The sequence below is a fragment of the Protomyctophum bolini genome (genome assembly GCF_963924005.1).
Source record: "Protomyctophum bolini genome assembly, chromosome: 16".
Classification (NCBI taxonomy): domain Eukaryota; kingdom Metazoa; phylum Chordata; class Actinopteri; order Myctophiformes; family Myctophidae; genus Protomyctophum; species Protomyctophum bolini.
This window is the reverse complement of record NC_137877.1, coordinates 5,285,092-5,306,703: the sequence shown is the minus strand read 5'-3', so window position 1 is coordinate 5,306,703 and position 21,612 is coordinate 5,285,092. Positions and strand designations below refer to the sequence as shown.

Below are 21,612 nucleotides of genomic sequence, written 5' to 3'. Positions count from 1 at the left end.
TGTTCCAGGGACTCCTCCAGAAGCAAAGATTTGAGTTAAAAACATTTGCTCTGAATGAATATATATATATAAAAGTTATCCTCGTTTCTCATCATTTTGGACCGTGGGCTATAGCCCATATCGTACGGCATACTATAGCGCGCAGTTTTTCATCATTTTTGAGGATTTGAAAAAAATGACGAAATGACAAAAACGATGGGTTATAGCCCATGTTTTTTGAAATTTTGAAAAAAAAAGTTAGCCTCGTTTCTCATCATTTTGGACCGTGGGCTATAGCCCATATCGCACGGCATACTATAGCGCACAGTTTTTCATCATTTTTGAGGATTTGAAAAAAATGACGAAATGACAAAAACGATGGGTTATAGCCCATGTTTTTTGAAATTTTGAAAAAAAAAGTTAGCCTCGTTTCTCATCATTTTGGACCATTGGCTATAGCCCATATCGTACGGCATACTATAGCGCGCCGTTTTTCATCATTTTTGAGGATTTGAAAAAAATGACGAAATGACAAAAACGATGGGTTATAGCCGATGTTTTTTGAAATTTTGAAAAAAAAAGTTAGCCTCGTTTCTCATTATTTTGGACCGTGGGCTATAGCCCATATCGTACGGCATACTATAGCGCGCAGTTTTTCATCATTTTTGAGGATTTGAAAAAAATGACGAAATGACAAAAACGATGGGTTATAGCCCATGTTTTTTGAAATTTTGGAAAAAAAAGTTAGCCTCGTTTCTCATCATTTTGGACCGTGGGCTATAGCCCATATCGTACGGCATACTATAGCGCGCAGTTTTTCATCATTTTTGAGGATTTGAAAAAAATGACGAAATGACAAAAACGATGGGTTATAGCCCATGTTTTTTGAAATTTTGGAAAAAAAAGTTAGCCTTGTTTCTCATCATTTTGGACCGTGGGCTATAGCCCATATCGTACGGCATACTATAGCGCGCAGTTTTTCATCATTTTTGAGGATTTGAAAAAAATTACGAAATGACAAAAACGATGGGTTATAGCCCATGTTTTTTGAAATTTTGAAAAAAAAAGTTAGCCTCGTTTCTCATCATTTTGGACCGTGGGCTATAGCCCATATCGCACGGCATACTATAGCGCACATTTTTTCATCATTTTTGAGGATTTGAAAAAAATGACAAAATGACAAAAACGATGGGTTATAGCCCATGTTTTTTGAAATTTTGAAAAAAAAAGTTAGCCTCGTTTCTCATCATTTTGGACCATTGGCTATAGCCCATATCGTACGGCATACTATAGCGCGCCGTTTTTCATCATTTTTGAGGATTTGAAAAAAATGACGAAATGACAAAAACGATGGGTTATAGCCCATGTTTTTTGAAATTTTGAAAAAAAAGTTATCCTCGTTTCTCATCATTTTGGACCGTGGGCTATAGCCCATATCGTACGGCATACTATAGCGCGCAGTTTTTCATCATTTTTGAGGATTTGAAAAAAATGACAAAATGACAAAAACGATGGGTTATAGCCCATGTTTTTTGAAATTTTGAAAAAAAAAGTTAGCCTCGTTTCTCATAATTTTGGACCGTGGGCTATAGCCCATATCGTACGGCATACTATAGCGCGCAGTTTTTCATCATTTTTGAAGATTAAAAAAAAAAGAATCCGCAATTCCGCAATTTGACAAAAACGATGGGTTAGAGCCCATGTTTTTTGAAATTTTGAAAAAAAGAAGTTATCCTCGTTTCTCATCATTTTGGACCGTGGGCTATAGCCCATATCGTACGGCATACTATAGCGCGCAGTTTTTCATCATTTTTGAGGATTTGAAAAAAATGACGAAATGACAAAAACGATGGGTTATAGCCCATGTTTTTTGAAATTTTGGAAAAAAAAGTTAGCCTCGTTTCTCATCATTTTGGACCGTGGGCTATAGCCCATATCGTACGGCATACTATAGCGCGCAGTTTTTCATCATTTTTGAGGATTTGAAAAAAATGACGAAATGACAAAAACGATCGGTTATAGCCCATGTTTTTTGAAATTTTGAAAAAAAAAGTTAGCCTCGTTTCTCATCATTTTGGACCGTGGGCTATAGCCCATATCGTACGGCATACTATAGCGCGCAGTTTTTCATAATCCTGACAGTTTGAGAACCCACTGACATATAAACATAGGTTTTTCAGAAAACTATTTCATGTCAAAAATATATGGCATTGGCCGCCGACCCCCATCTGAAAATATGTTGTTCCAGGGACTCCTCCAGAAGCAAAGATTTGAGTTAAAAACATTTGCTCTGAATGAATATATATAATTCAAAGATTTGTACTACACTTTCACAAAAAAAAAAAAAAAATAGAAGACCTACAAGCTCATAGCGCGGCACTCGCTACGAGCTTGTAGATCTGCTATTTTTAAATAGCTAAAGCATAACATGATGCTTAACCCATTCTGAACGGGAACCCATTTTGGTGTTAGCATCATGTCATGCTTTAGCTATTGAAAAATAGCAGATCTACAAGCTCGTAGCGCGCCACCGAGTGGCGCGCTACGAGCTTGTAGGTCTGCTATTTTTGAAGAATCGAAGGAAACGACTGACATTTTTAGAATCTGATCTAAGGTCAGAATGGGTTAATCAGACCAGTGTGTGTCCAGTGGAAACCTCGTGTGAATCTGATCTCAGGTCAGAATGGGTTAAATGTGTAACGGTGGTGTGACCCCAGACAGTCCAGTACGTACCGGTGGTGTCACCGTGTGACTGGCGTCCTCCTGCCCCGCTGCTTCAGGCTCCTCCTCCTCCTGCTGCTGCTCCATGGCTTCAGGCTCCTCCTCCTCCTCCTCCTGGCTACTGGCGGCCGCCAGCGGCGGCGGCTGCTGCTGCTTGACCGGCGGCGGCGGCGGTTCCTCTTTCACCACGACCTTCTCTACCACGACGACCGCCACCACGGGGGGCGGTGCTACTGCCACGGGGATAGGCGCCGCGGGAGGCGGAGCCGTAACCTGTCATTATAGGCATGAATCAGTGGTTGTTTTATTTTTTTTAGACATTTTTTATCCCACGATTTTGTAACCCACTTTTCACCCCTGTGTCAATCATCTAATGTGATCCTGGGCTCTACACACCCTCCGCCAACCTAGTCCCCATATATGGGGGACAAGGGGAGAGCAACGGACTTGAACTCATGCTTCCTTCATGCCTGAGTGTCCAAGTTGCTCCTTTACACCTGACAGGGGGGAGTTTCCCTGGTTGGACGTAGCGCGTGGAAGGAACACGTTATTCCAACCAGTTCCTTTCCCCTCCAAAACTGTTTGTTTTTTGGCAGCAAATTTAGATTTTTATAGTTTTAGTCGTAGTAGTCTCTTGAATGAATAGTTTTCATTTCGTTTTAGTCACATTTTAAGTCACCTGGAAATGTTCTAGTGTTAGTTTAGTTTTAGCCGACTAAATGTCATAAGATTTTAAAGTCGACAAAATCTACAGTTGATTTAGTCGAACAAAATGTGTTTTGGCGGGCCTGTGAGGGTCTACCTGGTTCCATTTGTACACTCTCAGAGGTACAGAGTAGACCAGTAAGGGTCCACCTGGTTCCATTTGTACACTGTCAGAGGTACAGATTAGACCAGTAAGGGTCCACCTGGTTCCATTTGTACCCTGTCAGAGGTACAGAGTAGACCAGTAAGGGTCCACCTGGTTCCATTTGTACACTCTCAGAGGTACAGATTAGACCTGTGAGGGTCCACCTGGATCCATTTGTACCCTGTCAGAGGTACAGATTAGACCAGTGAGGGTCCACCTGGTTCCATTTGTACACTCTCAGAGGTACAGATTAGACCAGTAAGGGTCCACCTGGTTCCATTTGTACACTCTCAGAGGTACAGATTAGACCTGTGAGGGTCTACCTGGATCCATTTGTACACTCTCAGAGGTACAGAGTAGACCAGTAAGGGTCCAACTGGTTCCATTTGTACACTCTCAGAGGTACAGAGTAGACCTATAAGGGTCCACCTGGTTCCATTTGTACCCTGTCAGAGGTACAGAGTAGACCTATAAGGGTCCACCTGGTTCCATTTGTACACTCTCAGAGGTACAGATTAGACCTGTGAGGGTCCACCTGGTTCCATTTGTACCCTGTCAGAGGTACAGATTAGACCTGTGAGGGTCCACCTGGTTCCATTTGTACCCTGTCAGAGGTACAGAGTAGACCAGTAAGGGTCCACCTGGTTCCATTTGTACCCTGTCAGAGGTACAGATTAGACCTGTGAGGGTCCACCTGGATCCATTTGTACCCTGTCAGAGGTACAGAGTAGACCAGTAAGGGTCCACCTGGTTCCATTTGTACACTCTCAGAGGTACAGATTAGACCAGTAAGGGTCCACCTGGTTCCATTTGTACACTCTCAGAGGTACAGATTAGACCAGTAAGGGTCCAACTGGTTCCATTTGTACACTCTCAGAGGTACAGAGTAGACCTATAAGGGTCCACCTGGTTCCATTTGTACCCTGTCAGAGGTACAGAGTAGACCTATAAGGGTCCCGCCGCCCCATTAGGAATTGTTCGAGTGAACCGTTAAGGATTCAGAAGTGTTAAAATCCTAAAGGATCCCAACCCTAATGTTCACGTATTCGATGTTTAAGTGTTAAGTAATTGTGTGGCCGTGAGAACAGTGAGTGTTGAGTAATTGTGTTGATGAATACCGTTGGGACAGGGCGAGGCGCAGGAGCAGGTTTCTGATGTATTCTGGGATGTTCCGGGGGGTGTTCCTCCATCACCTCTCTCTCCACCACGGACGGCGTTGGCTCTGGCTCCTGGGCCTTCCTGTCAGCCTCCAGGACAGACATGATGGAGGTCGGGATGTGGGCTTGCTGTTCGCAAACAATACAATACAACTCAACGTTAGAACAGGGTGGTAAGACATGATGGAGGTCGGGATGTGGGCTTGCTGTTCGCAACGCAAACACAATACAACTCAACGTTAGAACAGGGTGGTAAGACATGATGGAGGTCGGGATGTGGGCTTGCTGTTCGCAACGCAAACACAATTCAACTCAAGGTTAGAACAGGGTGGTAAGACATGATGGAGGTCGGGATGTGGGCTTGCTGTTCGCAAACAATACAATACAACTCAACGTTAGAACAGGGTGGTAAGACATGATGGAGGTCGGGATGTGGGCTTGCTGTTCGCAACGCAAACACAATTCAACTCAGCGTTAGAACAGGGTGGTAAGACATGATGGAGGTCGGGATGTGGGCTTGCTGTTCGCAAACAACACAATACAACTCAACGTTAGAACAGGGTGGTAAGACATGATGGAGGTCGGGATGTGGGCTTGCTGTTCGCAACGCAAACACAATTCAACTCAACGTTAGAACAGGGTGGTAAGAGTATTATACACTCATGTCGTTGACATTTAGTACGGACCCAGTCGACAATTAATAGTATTAAAATGTTGTGAAATTGTCTTTTTTTTTATGTCCAATGTATTTAGTTCATAAAGTTAACATAACTATAACCAAATGCATTTAAAATGATATACAAAAGCAAAAACGTATTCAAGATTTCAATTCAAATATAGCAAAAATAGCTGATCTTTACAAGTAAAGCTCAAAACGCGTCAAACTGCGAGAATTTGTGACGCGTTTTGAGCTTGTAGATTGGCTATTTTTGCAGTAATATGCATTGTGGCCCTCTAGAGTGTGTGGGGAAATATAGTGGCCCACTACGTCGTCAAAGTTGCCCACCCCTGAGTTAGTACAATAATAATGTAAATTGTAAATACTACGTAGTTTAGAGTAAAAAAAAAAAAAAAAACAAAGTACCATCAACTGAAGTTTTCAAAATATTACTGTTTTTACATGGTGTGATAATGGCATAGACTGGCACACTTGTCGATTTAAGCAATAAGCCACGAGAGGTCTCAGGTTACCGGGTATTTTACACTGGCTGGGGGCGTAGGCAGACCCGACGCGCAGCGGAGGGTCTTCTACCCCGCAGCCAGTGTAAAATACCCGGTAAGCTGGGGCCTCAAGTGGCTTATTGCTTTTCTAAAACGGTTACAAACATTATAGCAATATTAACCTAATAAAACTATTACATTCACAAAAGTATCCACCAGAGCGAGCGAGCCAGAGCCACAACACTTCCTTGTTTTGCTCCGCAAGTAGACTATGTGACGGGAGAATAGCGCTTGATATCTTTACGGGGCTGCCTGGAGCCACACATTCACAGTCATATGAGGCGGGCGGTGCTTAGACGCCCGCACGGCATGTGTTTGTAAAGCAATGAAGCGCTCCCCTTCCCCAGTTCAGCTACAAGGCTGCAGTTTGATACAAAGTGATTGAAGGAGTGGGTTATCGGTGAGTTTACACCGGTCACGTGACGGTAACCAGCCAATCAGAATGAAGTATTGGGACTACCCGTTTTAGAAACCAGCATTTTAGACTAGAGTTCTCAAACTATACCCGAGTTAAAAATGTATGCTAATCAGCCTTGGGCTCCGTGAAAGAAAATATATATCCGTTTGTGTATTTATCTATTATGAAGATGGTGCTGACTGGCGTTTCACTTTTACTCTACTACTGTGTAGAGTTCTCAAATTCTGCACAAACCCGACCAGCCCCGACGTTTTAGGGCGGGGTCGGGCCCTAAAATCTATGCTAATTAGTCGGGCTGATCAGTCAGGGCCGGGCCTTAACTATCGGGCCCGATGAGAACTCTATTTTAGGCAGTATCGGCAGATTTATTTTGTCCCCGATACTGGTCATGGGAACGACTCTCTCACCTGGTGAGGGGTGAAGGAGTGGACGTCTTCCTACCTGGTGAGGGGTGAAGGAGTGGACGTCTTCCTACCTGGTGAGGGGTGAAGGAGTGGACGTGTTGTAGCAGAGGCTCCCTCATCTCAGGACAACGCTCGAACACACTGATGAGCTGGGCCGACGGCAGCCCCAGCAGCACGCTGTACGACTGGGGCTTGGTGCGCTGGCAGCACTTTACGAAGCCCTCCCACACCTTGGGGTACTTCCACACCTGCAGTCAATCAAAGCACCGCCCGTTACCGTCGTGAAGATAACATGAAGCTTAACCCATTTTGGACTGAGGTCGAAAAAATAGGCTTCTAAATCCTAACATGTTTCTGAAAAACCTATGTTTCTATGTCAGTGGTGCTCAACCTTTTTCATGTCAAGGACCCCCAGAATTATCTCTATTGGGCCACGGACCCCCATCTCAAAATATGTAGTTCCAGGGACCCCCCCCCCCCCAGAAGCAAATACTTTAGTTAAAAATGTTCGCTCTGAAATATATATATTCAATGATTTGCGCCACATTTTAAAGATTTAAAAAAAATAGCAGACCTACAAGCTCGTAGCGCGCAACTCGGTGGCGCGCTACGAGCTTGTAGATCTGCTATTTTTCAATAGCTAAATTATAACAATGTTTAAAACACCAAAAGGGGTTCCCGCCCAAAATGGGTTAAGAAGCATCAACCAGAACTTGATTGAAACCAGAGGGAACGTAGCGTTCGTTTGTTACCAGTGGTGGAAACATTATACTACTGTTCTGTTTTCAAATAGCAAAGTCTAAAATAAGCTAAATAAGAAATACCACTTCACCACTTTTCAACCTATGTCCATATAAAAGGTACTCACTATATAATAATTTCTTTCTACATTTTCTTTACAAAAATGTTTAGATTTTCATCATCGTGAGAACGATGGCTTCCATTTTCGCATTGCAACTTTTCAGGACTAGAAAGCCTGCAGTTTTTTATTAGCTTGACCTGCTTGGTGATGAGGCGTGACAGGATGTTCATGACGAACCCCCCCAGCCGGGGGTACATGGTCAGGGACTGGATGACCGTCCTCATCAGCAGCATGGGCAGAGGGTTCTGCTCCATCAGCTGCTGCATCACCACCGCCAGCACCTCCGACGTGTAGACGTTCTTCTCCCCGAAGCACAGGTTGGTGGCTGCAGGGGAGGAGGAGAGGAGGCAGGGGACAGGAACGTTTACAACAGGTTACAGTTACACAGGTTGGGGGCTGCAGGCCAGGAGAGGAGGCAGGGGACAGGAACGTTTACAACAGGTTACAGTTACACAGGTTGGGGGCTGCAGGCCAGGAGAGGAGGCAGGGGACAGGAACGTTTACAACAGGTTACAGTTACACAGGTTGGGGGCTGCAGGCCAGGAGAGGAGGCAGGGGACAGGAACGTTTACAACAGGTTACAGTTACACAGGTTGGGGGCTGCAGGCCAGGAGAGGAGGCAGGGGACAGGAACGTTTACAACAGTAATTTATGTACAGGTTGGTGGCTGCAGGCCAGGAGAGGAGGCAGGGGACAGGAATGTTTACAACAGTCATTTGTGCAATGCCCTGCCGTCTGTGATGGCAGGGCATTCACTTCTAGTCATTTTCACTAGTTGACTAGTTGCCTGGTTTACTAGTCAACTAGTTGTTTCTATTATGTATTTCTATTTTTCTTATCAACTAGTCAACTAGTACCAACAAGGTCGACTAGTGGATTTATTAGTCGACTAGTTCAAGGTCTTTATTAATGTCCCAGAAGGGCAATTAGGTTTAGAGCAAGAGTAGTGGTTTAAAACATACAAACAATACAGGACAACAACAGACATGAGACACCATAGCATAAACAGAGGTCTGGGCGCATCTAGTGCAGGTATAGAATCAAAGATAAAAAATCACACCCGTGTGAACTGAGTGGTGCATAATACTGCTGCAGGTCCATAAATGCACACATGATGGATAGGCTTCTTTTTTAATAACTGCAATATTTGCCTGAAATACCATCTTTTAAATAATGAATGGTTCAAGTACACATAACAGTGTATGCCTACAGCTTTTTTGGGCTGAGTATGCTCAAATCATACAATGGAGAATATACTGACGTAGCAAGGAATTTATTTTATTTTATTTGCGTGGGAAGGATGGGTAGCAAGGTTTTTTTCCTACAGCAATGATGGATAGGCTTATTTTTTAATAACTTCAATATTTGCCTGAAATACCATCTTTTAAATAACGAATGGTTCAAGTACACATAACAGTGTATGCCAGTACAGCTAAACATTTGAAAACTTTGAATAGAATGTCCACACACTGGTTGAATACTTTAGAGTTTTATTTTAATTCAACTCCAAACCAAAGTAAAGTGCTGCATCACTCACATACCAAAAAGCTAATATACATATATATATATATATATATATATATATATATATATATATATATATATATATATATAAGTTCATGTTTCAGCTTCATTATATTATATATATATATATATTATATATAATATAATAAAGCTGAAACATGAACTTGTGTTTTGAAGCAGAGAGCTACTGGCTATCCCTGGATCAAACAAATTAACTTAAACCAACAATGGCATAAAGTTGTATTATTATTATGTATTCATGTAGCTTCAGTTATCTTATGGTCATCATAAGTAAACACCCTGTATGGAGACTACAGTGTAATGTTAGCCTGTAGCTGGTGCTTTGCACAGGCAGACGAGACGACAGATACTTTGCACAGTCCATGCTTTGTTGTGTTGTTGCGCGTGCCGATGGTCTCATCAAAGACAATTTTATTTTTTACTCTGTCGTATTCTGCTCATGATGCAGCAACACAAACGTCCAACATAGATAACCGTTAGCTTCTCTCTTCATGCTAACGTTAGCTTATCTCTCCCCCTTGGAGACTACAGCATAACGTCATCCCGGGGGGGGGGGGGTGCTTTGCACGGGCAGACGACAGATACTTTGCACAGGTCCATGCTGTGTTGTGTTGTGCCCTGCGTCTCCTCCTTAATTATGTCTGCAAATTATTTAGTATTCGATCGAATTATTTGTGGCGGTGCCTTGCACGGGCAGACGACAGATACTTTGCACAGGTCCATGCTGTGTTGTGTTGTGCCGTGCGTGTCCTCGCGATGATGCATTCCAAAACATTTGCGCACGTGATATTTATATTTTAGACGAAAGAAAACTTTATTTTGACTTTGCGCGTGCCGATGGTCTCATCAAAGACAATTTAAATTTTTACTCGGGTCGTATTCTGAGCTTTTTTAATAGCAGATCTCCAAGCTCATGATGCAGCAACACAAACGTCCAACATAGATAAAAGTAATTACTCACATAATACTGCTGCAGGTCCATAAATAATCCCAGTGTTGTTGAAGATGCATAATAATGATTGTCGCGTGGTTTAGCGACGACTACCACAGTCGATCCACATACCACTATGACAGGAGAAAGTTGGGACTTTTGCGAAACTTTTGGACTTTTTCGATTGTGTTGCCACTACGGGGGTGCACGCACACACACACACACACACACACACACACACACACACACGGGCGCGGGTGCGTGCGCACACCACTGGTGCACGCACACACACGGGCGCGGGTGCGTGCGCACACCACTGGTGCACGCGCAGGTGCACGCGCACGCATGCGCACACCACTGAGGCTCAAAGACACAGGTACACAGGTAGGTACATGGACATTGCTGCTTGTAGGAGTGGTTGCACCACTCAAAAAAATAAGAAAGGCTACATTCAGAAAAAGCGCTATAGGATATCAAGTGCCGACATAAAGTGCTTGTTTCAACATATCATCACATTACATGTTACTGGCAGCGTTGACTGCACGCACGTATCGAGGCAGGGACAAAGGAGTGCTTATATCTGTTGTTTTTGACAACGGGGGCACCCAGACGTCGCTTAATGCCCTGCTGTGAGTTGATTTCGTCGACTAAAACTAAGACCCCACATTTCACTGCGGTAACGTCACCGTGTGTGACGAACAGTAGGACTTGGTACTAATATGTGACTGACCTTTGATGATGGACTTCATGTCACATTTGGTCGAGTCGATGTTGTGTAGAGCGATGAGCAGCTCTCCTGGAGTGAGAGGAGACATGGACGAACTGCCCTCACCTGATAGAGGAGAGACACACACACACACACACACACACACACACACACACACACACACACACACACACACACAGCATGTGACTAACCACTTGAACACAAGCACCCCTATTCTGGGGCTAACATTTGGCGAGCTTGTGGAGACCTTTGGAATCAGATCAACCAACAACAGGGTTTATAGGTGGCAGATTTTTTGAAACAGTGGCTGAACTGTTCTTATGGAAGTACTAAACTGGCCCTTGGTTAGCCCATTCTGAATGGGATGGGAACCCCTTTTTGGTGTTTTAACTAAGCATTATGTTATACTTTAGCTATTGAAAAGTAGCAGGTCTACAAGCTCATAGCGCGCCACAGAGTGGCACGCTACGAGCTTGTAGCTCTGCTATTTTAGAGAAAAACGTGAAAATGCGGCACAAATCTTTGAATATATATTAACCCATTCTGACCTGAGATCAGATTCATACGAGGTTTCCACTGGACACACACTGGTCTGATTAACCCATTCTGACCTGAGATCAGATTCTAAAAATGTCAGTCGCTCTTCGATTTTTCTAAAATAGCAGACCTACAAGCTCGTAGCGCGCCACTCGTAGCGCGCCACTCGGTGGCGCGCTATGAGCTTGTAGATCTGCTATTTTCAATAGCTAAAGCATAACATGATGCGAACACCAAAATGGGTGCCCGGTCAGAATGGGTTAAAAAAATTCTTTTTTCGACATCAGGCCCTAAATGGGTTAAGGATTCATGGTTAGTGGGAGTACAATAGAGTACCCAAGCCCTGACAGTTCTTATTTGACGTGATGTAAAAAGAAAAACGAAAGAAAAAAAGTCTATGGGAATTCAGAACGGGGCCCAGGAAAAGGATGTGTAAATTGCGTCACACTTCGGTGCTCTATAATGTCTATATATGGCATCTGTTCATTCATGGACAAGCCACGTTTGAAGGACTGGGGGGAAAACAAAGAAAGGAGGAAAAGAAAGCAGGAAATAAAAGATTTAAATAAACAAAAGAAAGGATAGAAACAGTGAAATATAACTGTAGGTAATTTTAGCCTTACTGTGTTGAGTTCCCAGCAGGCGGTTGAAGACCTCCTTCACTACGATGGGGTTGAGTTTGATCAGTTTAGGAAGAGCCAGAATCACCTCTTTCTGTTAAAAACAAGGCACAAACAAACATCAATAAACACACCTTCACCATCACTAAATCATGGATTGTAACGGTACACAATAGTCAGATTTTTTGGTATTGTTTGTGGTATTGTAGTGATGCACCGAATATTCGGCCGCAGAAAATATTCGGCAGACAACGGCTAAAAATGCATTTTCGGCCTATTCGGTTTCGGCCCCGAATAGACAGAAAATATATCACCGAATAGTGTATGCAATTAATGCATTCAAAAGAGCTGAATACATGTTTTATGGACCCATACTAGTGATTATTATTACTTGCTCAAGCAGAGCGCGCAAGTAATCATTTCGCTTGGTCTCTTCAAAGTGAAGCCAAGTTTTATTCAACCGTAAGTCTGTGCCTGGTTTGCTGGGACCAGTTACATATATGTAACTGGTCCCAGCAAACCAGGCACAGACTTACGGTTGAAAAAAACTTGGCTTCACTTTTTGGAACCAAGTAACCACAGTATACTGCTAATCAAATTACAACTACATACTCTGTATGTAGTTGTAATGTGATTTGTAATTTGTAAATCTGTGCCTGGTCTGCTGGGACCAGACTACACAGATGACCATATCTCTTACGTCATCACTGAGAGCTAGTCATACATATACACACCATGTACTCTGGTCCCAGTTCTCAACGATGACGTAATGTTGTAACTGGTCCCAGCAAAACAGGCACAGACTTACGGTTGAAAAAAACTTGGCTTCACTTTTTGGAACCAAGTAACCACAGTATACTGCTAATCAAATTACAACTACATACTCTCACATATCAATGATTCATTTTTCTGTAAAAAAGTAGTTAGGTAGCAAATAGTTACACGTAATGATTATACATTTCAAACGTTCCTTCACAGAGATACTGAGATGTGATAGTTTCCAGCGGTCGAAAGTACTTGCGCGCTCTGCTTGCGCACTAGTAGGCCATTTATGGCCTACTAGTGTGCAACAAGCAAGTATGCACTCGGCAGAGTGCAGTTCTAGTTTAAGTTAAGTTTTGCCATAACCATTTATTTTGCCATAAATCAGGTAGCTTTAAGGTACGGCCATGACAGCAAAAAAAGATATATAATATTAATCATATTCGGATATTCGGTTTCGGCCAAGAATTTCCCTTTCGGTGCATCCGATTGGTCAGTAGACTGAGACAGGGAAAGGACAGACGTTTGAGACAAGCTGAGGGTCAAAGTTGAACCCGGGTTCCTCTTTCACAAACCGACAACATCCGGGCAAGGGCAAGTTTGGCTAATAGCATATATGGTTTCATCGCATTTGCCTACATTGTATACTGTAAAGGTCATGCATTAATATCGACCACACGTTACCTTCTCCAGGCCGTTGATGACGGGGATCAGGAAGCGAACATCTGGCACACGTTTGTGGTACAGATCCCTCACCCTCTCCACCAGCTCTGGAGACGGAGGCACTGCATGGAGGAACACGAGAAAGGAAAGGAAAGGACTCTTTATTTCCTTTGGGGCTCTGGGGTAGAGGATCCCATTCATTTAATGTCAGTCCAATCATCTACTGTCCTCCTTAGCAACTCACATACTGTAAATTAATACCCCCATCGCAACAGCATGTGGAATGTGCAATTACCGGTATGCAAACTATGCATGTCAAGTTTATACTACGGTCAGGTGCACGATGGGAGTGGGAGCGAGTGATCAAAGCTGTTCACTTCAAAACATAATTATACAACAGGGCGTTTTTCGAGGAAGCAATCTGATTGGGAGAAACAGCCTTCTTAGCCGTGGTTCAAACGAGCACCACGCCACACCTAATCAAAACCCAGAATTCAGCTGCTCTCTGTTCTCCCAGAGCGCTAGCAAACTCGGTGGCTGGGCTAGCTAGTTTCTTGGGACATTTTGTTTTTTTCAGCGATTTTCTTAGTTTTAAGGGTAACTGTTGTATAATTGCAATATTACACAATATTAACGTCATTAACCCATTCTGACCGGGAACCCATTTTGGTGTTAGCATTATGTTATGCTTTAGCTATTGAAAAATAGCAGATCTACAAGCTCACAGCGCGCCACCGAGTGGCGCACTACGAGCTTGTAGGTCTGCTATTTTTTTTTAAATCAAAGAACGACTGACATGTTTAGAATCTGATCTCAGGTCAGAATGGGTTAATCAGACCAGTGTGTGTCCAGTGGAAACCTCGTATGAATCTGATCTCAGGTCAGAATGGGTTAATGCACGCCTGCGATGCTGCAGGAACGAGCCCTCCCATATTTTCAGATGGGTGTCGGCGGGCCAAATACAGATAATTCTGGGTGTCCTTGACATGAGAAAAAGGTTGAGCCCCGCTGACATACTGTAGAAACATGGGTTTTTCAGAAAACTGTTGGGATTGAGAAGCCATGTTTTTTTTAAATGGGCCTCAGGTCTACTAAACGGGTTAAAGACATCAAAGTCATGTGCTATCGTTATCGTACCTTTATCGGTGAGGATGTGGAGACACCGTGTGACCAGCGTCTCGGCGCCTTATATCGTACCTTTATCGGTGAGGATGTGGAGACACCGTGTGACCAGCGTCTCTGCTCCTTATATCGTACCTTTATCGGTGAGGATGTGGAGACACCGTGTGACCAGCGTCTCTGCTCCTTATATCGTACCTTTATCGGTGAGGATGTGGAGACACCGTGTGACCAGCGTCTCTGCTCCTTATATCGTACCTTTATCGGTGAGGATGTGGAGACACCGTGTGACCAGCGTCTCGGCGCCTTATATCGTACCTTTATCGGTGAGGATGTGGAGACACCGTGTGACCAGCGTCTCTGCTCCTTATATCGTACCTTTATCGGTGAGGATGTGGAGACACCGTGTGACCAGCGTCTCGGCGCCTTATATCGTACCTTTATCGGTGAGGATGTGGAGACACCGTGTGACCAGCGTCTCTGCTCCTTATATCGTACCTTTATCGGTGAGGATGTGGAGACACCGTGTGACCAGCGTCTCTGCTCCTTATATCGTACCTTTATCGGTGAGGATGTGGAGACACCGTGTGACCAGTGTCTCTGCTCCTTATATCGTACCTTTATCGGTGAGGATGTGGAGACACCGTGTGACCAGCGTCTCTGCTCCTTATATCGTACCTTTATCGGTGAGGATGTGGAGACACCGTGTGACCAGCGTCTCTGCTCCTTATATCGTACCTTTATCGGTGAGGATGTGGAGACACCGTGTGACCAGCGTCTCTGCTCCTTATATCGTACCTTTATCGGTGAGGATGTGGAGACACCGTGTGACCAGCGTCTCTGCTCCTTATATCGTACCTTTATCGGTGAGGATGTGGAGACACCGTGTGACCAGTGTCTCTGCTCCTTATATCGTACCTTTATCGGTGAGGATGTGGAGACACCGTGTGACCAGCGTCTCTGCTCCTTATATCGTACCTTTATCGGTGAGGATGTGGAGACACCGTGTGACCAGCGTCTCTGCTCCTTATATCGTACCTTTATCGGTGAGGATGTGGAGACACCGTGTGACCAGCGTCTCTGCTCCTTATATCGTACCTTTATCGGTGAGGATGTGGAGACACCGTGTGACCAGCGTCTCTGCTCCTTATATCGTACCTTTATCGGTGAGGATGTGGAGACACCGTGTGACCAGCGTCTCTGCTCCTTATATCGTACCTTTATCGGTGAGGATGTGGAGACACCGTGTGACCAGCGTCTCTGCTCCTTATATCGTACCTTTATCGGTGAGGATGTGGAGACACCGTGTGACCAGTGTCTCTGCTCCTTATATCGTACCTTTATCGGTGAGGATGTGGAGACACCGTGTGACCAGCGTCTCTGCTCCTTATATCGTACCTTTATCGGTGAGGATGTGGAGACACCGTGTGACCAGCGTCTCTGCTCCTTATATCGTACCTTTATCGGTGAGGATGTGGAGACACCGTGTGACCAGCGTCTCTGCTCCTTATATCGTACCTTTATCGGTGAGGATGTGGAGACACCGTGTGACCAGCGTCTCTGCTCCTTATATCGTACCTTTATCGGTGAGGATGTGGAGACACCGTGTGACCAGCGTCTCTGCTCCTTATATCGTACCTTTATCGGTGAGGATGTGGAGACACCGTGTGACCAGCGTCTCTGCTCCTTATATCGTACCTTTATCGGTGAGGATGTGGAGACACCGTGTGACCAGCGTCTCGGCGCCTTTCGGACAGTTCTCCACCAGGAGGAGGAGGTCAGGAGAGTTCATGCCCATCCCACGGATCTACACAGGCAGCAGTGACAGGGTTAACTCCGCTAAATATTACAATACCATCAGAAAACACCACTCTGTGTGGAGTTTGCATGTTCTCTCCGTGTCCCCTAGGGTAGGTACCCTCACAAAAACTTGCCGTAATCCTGGTCTCTAAAACTACCTCCCCCTGGCCAGCCGGGGCGCCTGATGGAGGGGAAAGGAACTGGTCGGAATAACGTGTCCCTTCCACGCGCTACGTCCGGCCGGGGAAATTCCCCTCTGTCAGGTGAAAAGAAGCAGCTTGGACTCCTCATGCATAGAAGGAGGCATGAGGTCAGTCCGCTGCCCCCCCAGGTTGGCAGAGGAAGTGTAGCGCCCAGGATTACATTAGATAATTGGCACTGGGTGAAAAGAAAACTGGGTTACAAAATCGTGGGATAAAAATTAAAAAGAAAAAAAAAGAAAACACCACTCGTCTCATACTGAATAGTTTATCGTCTGCAAGGGGCAATTGTTGTGCACCATGTAAAGCCAATAAAGAAATAAACATGACATAAATAATGTAATAAAATAATTTAAAAAGAATAATGTGTAAGGTGACAGTATTTACAGAAACGAAACAATGTCTTAAAATACTCCTCCTCAGCAGATGTTATGCAAATGTAATTTGTTGCCGTTATGTCCAAAACTGTTGCTTCTCAGCATTAAAAATTCAAAAACATCTGAAATAGGAGCTCAAAAATGTATTGCGATGTGACACGTTTTGAGCTTGCTATTTTTGTAGTTATTTTCGAATACATTTTTATTTCATTTTTAGATTAAAGGCACAGGTACAGGCATACCAAAAAATGCACATAAAACATAATTCAAATTCTTTGCCAACTACAATCAGTGGCTTGCCCCTTGCCTCATTTAAAAGAATCCTACCCCCAAAGCCCAGCACCAACCACCGAAAAATATAGTAATGATTACAACAATTAAATCCAACATAAAGCTTGATTTTTTTTAATTAATTAACAACACATTGTAAGTATTTTTGATACTTTAGTGTGACACTGTAGCATGATCAAGCAGGGCAAACAACTTTTTTAATTTTTATCCCACGATTTTGTAACCCAGTTTTCTTTTCACCCAGTGCCAATTATCTAATGTAATCCTGGGCACTACACTTCCTCTGCCAACCTGGGGGGGGCAGCGGACTGACCTCATGCCTCCTTCTATGCATGAGGAGTCCAAGCTGCTTCTTTTCACCTGACAGAGGGGAATTTCCCCGGCCGGACGTAGCACGTGGAAGGGATACGTTATTCCGACCAGTTCCTTTCCCCTCCATCAGGCGCCCCGGCTGGCCAGGGGGAGGTAGTTTTAGAGACCAGGATTACGGCATGTTTTTGTGAGGGTATCTACCCTAGGGGACACGGGGAGAACATGCAAACTCCACACAGAAAGGCCCCATCGCTAACCCCCGCCTCGGGTATGGGCACTGATGACGCGGAGGAGGGAACACGCCGCCAGTGCCCACAGCTTCCCCAGCGGGAATCGAACCCAGGACCTTCTAGCTGTGAGGCGACAGCACTACCAACTGTGCCACCGTGCCCCCCTAGGGCAAACATTTATTGGGGAAAAATAATGTGTATAGCAGATCGGTGCCGCGCTACGAGCTTGTAGGTCTGCTGTGGGGATGCGAGGGACCTTACGGGATGCTCGATGACCCTGAGCACGCTGCGCTTGATGTCGGCGATGGCCTCGGTGTAGACGGACGCCAGCTCGTGGACCAGTCTGTGGTTCAGGGGCAGCAGGGACAGGTACAGGAAGAGACACTGTCTCACCGTCTCCTCTGTCCAAGGAGCAGCCACCTCTGACAACACAAGACACACACACACACAGACAGACAGACAGACAGACACACACACAGACAGACACGAGAAAAATAAAGTTAGAATAACATAAAACACACCTGTTAAACCTATGTGTTGTTATACCTTTCAATCGGGGACAGCATCTTCTGTGTCATTTTAGTTGTATTGTATATATTCTTTTTTATATACAATTCAAAATTGTATTTGTTTTTCAAAATCAATTTACAATTTAGGCATTTAGCAGACGCTCTTAATCCAGAGCGACTTACATTAAGCAAGAACAAAAAAGCATGGGAATACATCACATAAAAAGCATTTATCATGAAACATGCGTAAGCTAAGAAAGTAACAGTGGAATATCTATATAATGAAACTATACATATAAACTATACATCTATACTACTATGCTATACATATGTACTATGACGTGCTATGACTACATACAATGCAATTATAGTGCTGTCTACATAACATGCTATAAGTCTGTATCAAATGCTATCTAAGTCTATCTATCGTACAAGATCTAGGTTCAGTACAAAGCAGCATCAACATTACAAATCCAGTCCAACAGTTAAAAAAAGGAGAAAAATAAAAAATAATGTTAATTTAAGGTTCATATACATCCAGAACTCATCCCATGTCTCTTTCATGTTGCTTTCTGCATCTACCCTGCCCAACATATATTCATATGATGTTGTTTTGATCATTTCTTCATTCCATTCTTTAAGCCCATTCTGAACGGGTGTTAGCATCATGTTATGCTTTAGCTATTGAAAAATAGCAGATCTACAAGCTCATAGCGCGCCACCGAGTGGCGCGCTATGAGCTTGTAGATCTGCTATTTTTGAAAAATCGAAGAACGACTGACATTTTTTAGAATCTGATCTCAGGTCAGAATGGGTTAATCAGACCAGTGTGTGTCCAGTGGAAACCTCGTATGAATCTGATCTCAGGTCAGAATGGGTTAAGCCCATGGTGTTCTGGGGACTTTCCAAAGACACAACAAGTATTCTGGCAGCGGTAACAAGTCCAACCTTTATAATAGTGAAATCATTTTTTTAGACATGCCAGGGACAGCAGTTCTGTCCCCTAATAGACAGAGGACAGGGACAGCAGTTCTGTCCCCTAATAGACAGAGGACAGGGACAGCAGTTCTGTCCCCTAATAGACAGAGGACAGGGACAGCAGTTCTGTCCCCTAATAGACAGAGGACAGGGACAGCAGTTCTGTCCCCTAATAGACAGAGGACAGGGACAGCAGTTCTGTCCCCTAATAGACAGAGGACAGGGACAGCAGTTCTGTCCCCTAATAGACAGAGGACAGGGACAGCATTTCTGTCCCCTAATAGACAGAGGACAGGGACAGCAGTTCTGTCCCCTAATAGACAGAGGACAGGGACAGCAGTTCTGTCCCCTAATAGACAGAGCCAGGGACAGCAGTTCTGTCCCCTAATAGACAGAGACAGATCCCCATTTCTTGAATGGAAATGTGAAGTTTTTCCAGAAAATTATTAGATTTTTTTTCTTTTTTTTTTTTACAAATCAGTCTCAAGTCTAAAGAATATACTTGGTTGTGCGACTAGTGCAAATGGCCAATCTACAAGCTTCTGTGCTTGTTTTGCTTATTATGTTAGCTTGTTCACCTATAAGTCTATTATCTATACTGGATGCCAGCTTGAAAGTAGTTCACTTCTGCATTCACAGAATTACTTGGAGCTCAGCTATTTTATAATTTTGAAAAAGTAACAGTTTTGGAAATATGTGGTTTCCGCTACCCTCCCCCGACAAGGCCGGCCCGATCTACAAGCTCGTAGCGCGCCTGTAGGTCTGCTATTTATTTATTTTATCGTGAAAATGTGGCGCAAATCTTTGAATATATATTCTTTCAGAGCGAACGTTTCTTTAATAGTGAAAATGCGGCACAAATCTTTGAAAATTTAACATATATTCTTTCAGAAGACTTTTCTTTAATTTCGACATCAGGCCTGAATGGGCTAATCATGTTCTCGTCCAGACAGGTGAAACATAATTTCACAGTGCGTTCCAATCCCATCCCATCCACATGGGTGCAGTACTTAGTTTAAACAAGTCATTGGTTAGACCAGTCATTAGTCCTATACAACTACAACCTCTCAAACCCTCACCCTAAACCTAACCTCCCACGGGGCAGCACACCTAAACCTAACCCTAATCATGTTCTCGTCCAATCCCATCCACACCACAACCCCACCTGTGTCTTTGTCTGCTCCAAACAGCAGGGACGGCGGGTTGGGATGGACCAGCAGCTGCATGTAGTTGAGAGCAAACTTCTCGATGTAGTCTCTGAGCTGGTCCTTCTCATACATGCGCTTAATGAAGGCCAGGGCTGTGGTCCGCACCTTCAGAGAGAGAACACACACACACACACACACACTTAATGAAGGCCAGGGCTGTGGTCCGCACCTTCAGAGAGAACACACACACACACACACACACAACCGAAAAAAATAAACCCGCTTATCCAGCCCAAGAGCAACGCTTCTCAACCAGTGGGTCGGTCAGCACGTGCTCAGACAGGTTTACGAAATGACGTGACTGCTTATAAAACAGACGCTATGTAACAATTGGTAGATGAAAAGCAGCATTAACTTTCTAAACATTGTATACCGGTATATAATGAGATGTATAACGAATTACATTGATGTTGTGATAATCAAATAATCAGTGGTGTCGCAATAAGTGCTTTCGAGGCAGTGTTGTTTCTGTCGACTAAAGCTAAGACGAAAATGTTCGTCGACTACCTTTTTTCACTGGCGAAAACTAAATGAAAACTAAGCTATGATGACTAAAACTAAGACTAAATATACCGACAATTTCGTCAACAAATAAAAACTAGACTAAGGAACTGATAGGAAGGGACTAGTGGACAAGAGATCCAGTATAAGTGATTTTACACTGTTTGCATGCTGAAAATAGCCGATCTACAAGCACACAACGCGTCGCGCTGCGACGTGTTGTGAGCTTGTAGATTGGCTATTTTCAGCAAGTGAAAAAACTGTCATTATGACGGCATCCTTCTCCTTGTCATGAGAGCTGAGGTCCAGAAGAACATGAACTGGAACTGTTTAGACGGCCGCTTACCTTCTCCTTGTCATGAGAGCTGAGGTCCAGAAGAACATGAAGGTACTGGAACTGTTTAGACGGCCGCTTGACGATCAGTTCCTTCAGAGTGGTCATACCGAGATAAACCCGCGACTGAAACAAACAAACAAACAGTCAGTCAGTAAAACAGCTAGAAATACTACAGTTTTGGTGTTAGTAGTAACAGTTAACCCATTTAGACCTGACGTCGAAATCAATTAAAAAAAAAGTCTATGTTTCTATGTCAGTCGCTCTCAAACATATTCATGTCAATCAGATAGACCCTGACGAAGACCTTTTGGTCGAAACGCGTAGGTTCTGGTATTTATTTGCCTTGCTAATCA

At 44.0% G+C, this 21,612-nt stretch overlaps 2 protein-coding genes across 4 annotated transcripts in view; both read right to left on the bottom strand.

Moving 5' to 3' along the window:
- Positions 1-21,612, bottom strand: part of il17d (interleukin 17d) — a 121,206-nt gene that overhangs the window by 60,531 nt on the left and 39,063 nt on the right. The window lies entirely within an intron of this gene.
- The window catches only part of sympk (symplekin), a 48,208-nt gene that overhangs the window by 762 nt on the left and 25,834 nt on the right, over positions 1-21,612 (bottom strand). Inside the window, exons 16-27 of one of the 3 annotated variants that reach the window (XM_080786212.1) lie at positions 21,269-21,382; positions 20,379-20,526; positions 17,988-18,148; positions 16,263-16,323; positions 15,435-15,482; positions 13,419-13,519; positions 11,976-12,066; positions 10,819-10,920; positions 7,750-7,937; positions 6,822-6,998; positions 4,669-4,836; positions 2,713-2,973 (exon numbers count right to left, since the gene is read on the bottom strand). In XM_080786212.1, the coding sequence (XP_080642338.1) occupies positions 2,713-2,973; positions 4,669-4,836; positions 6,822-6,998; positions 7,750-7,937; positions 10,819-10,920; positions 11,976-12,066; positions 13,419-13,519; positions 15,435-15,482; positions 16,263-16,323; positions 17,988-18,148; positions 20,379-20,526; positions 21,269-21,382 (1,620 nt within the window). Of the gene's footprint in view, positions 1-2,712; positions 2,974-4,668; positions 4,837-6,821; positions 6,999-7,749; positions 7,938-10,818; positions 10,921-11,975; positions 12,067-13,418; positions 13,520-14,714; positions 14,763-15,434; positions 15,483-16,214; positions 16,324-17,987; positions 18,149-20,378; positions 20,527-21,268; positions 21,383-21,612 lie in introns of all 3 variants that reach the window. The other 2 variants (XM_080786211.1, XM_080786210.1) reach the window with 2 other exon arrangements.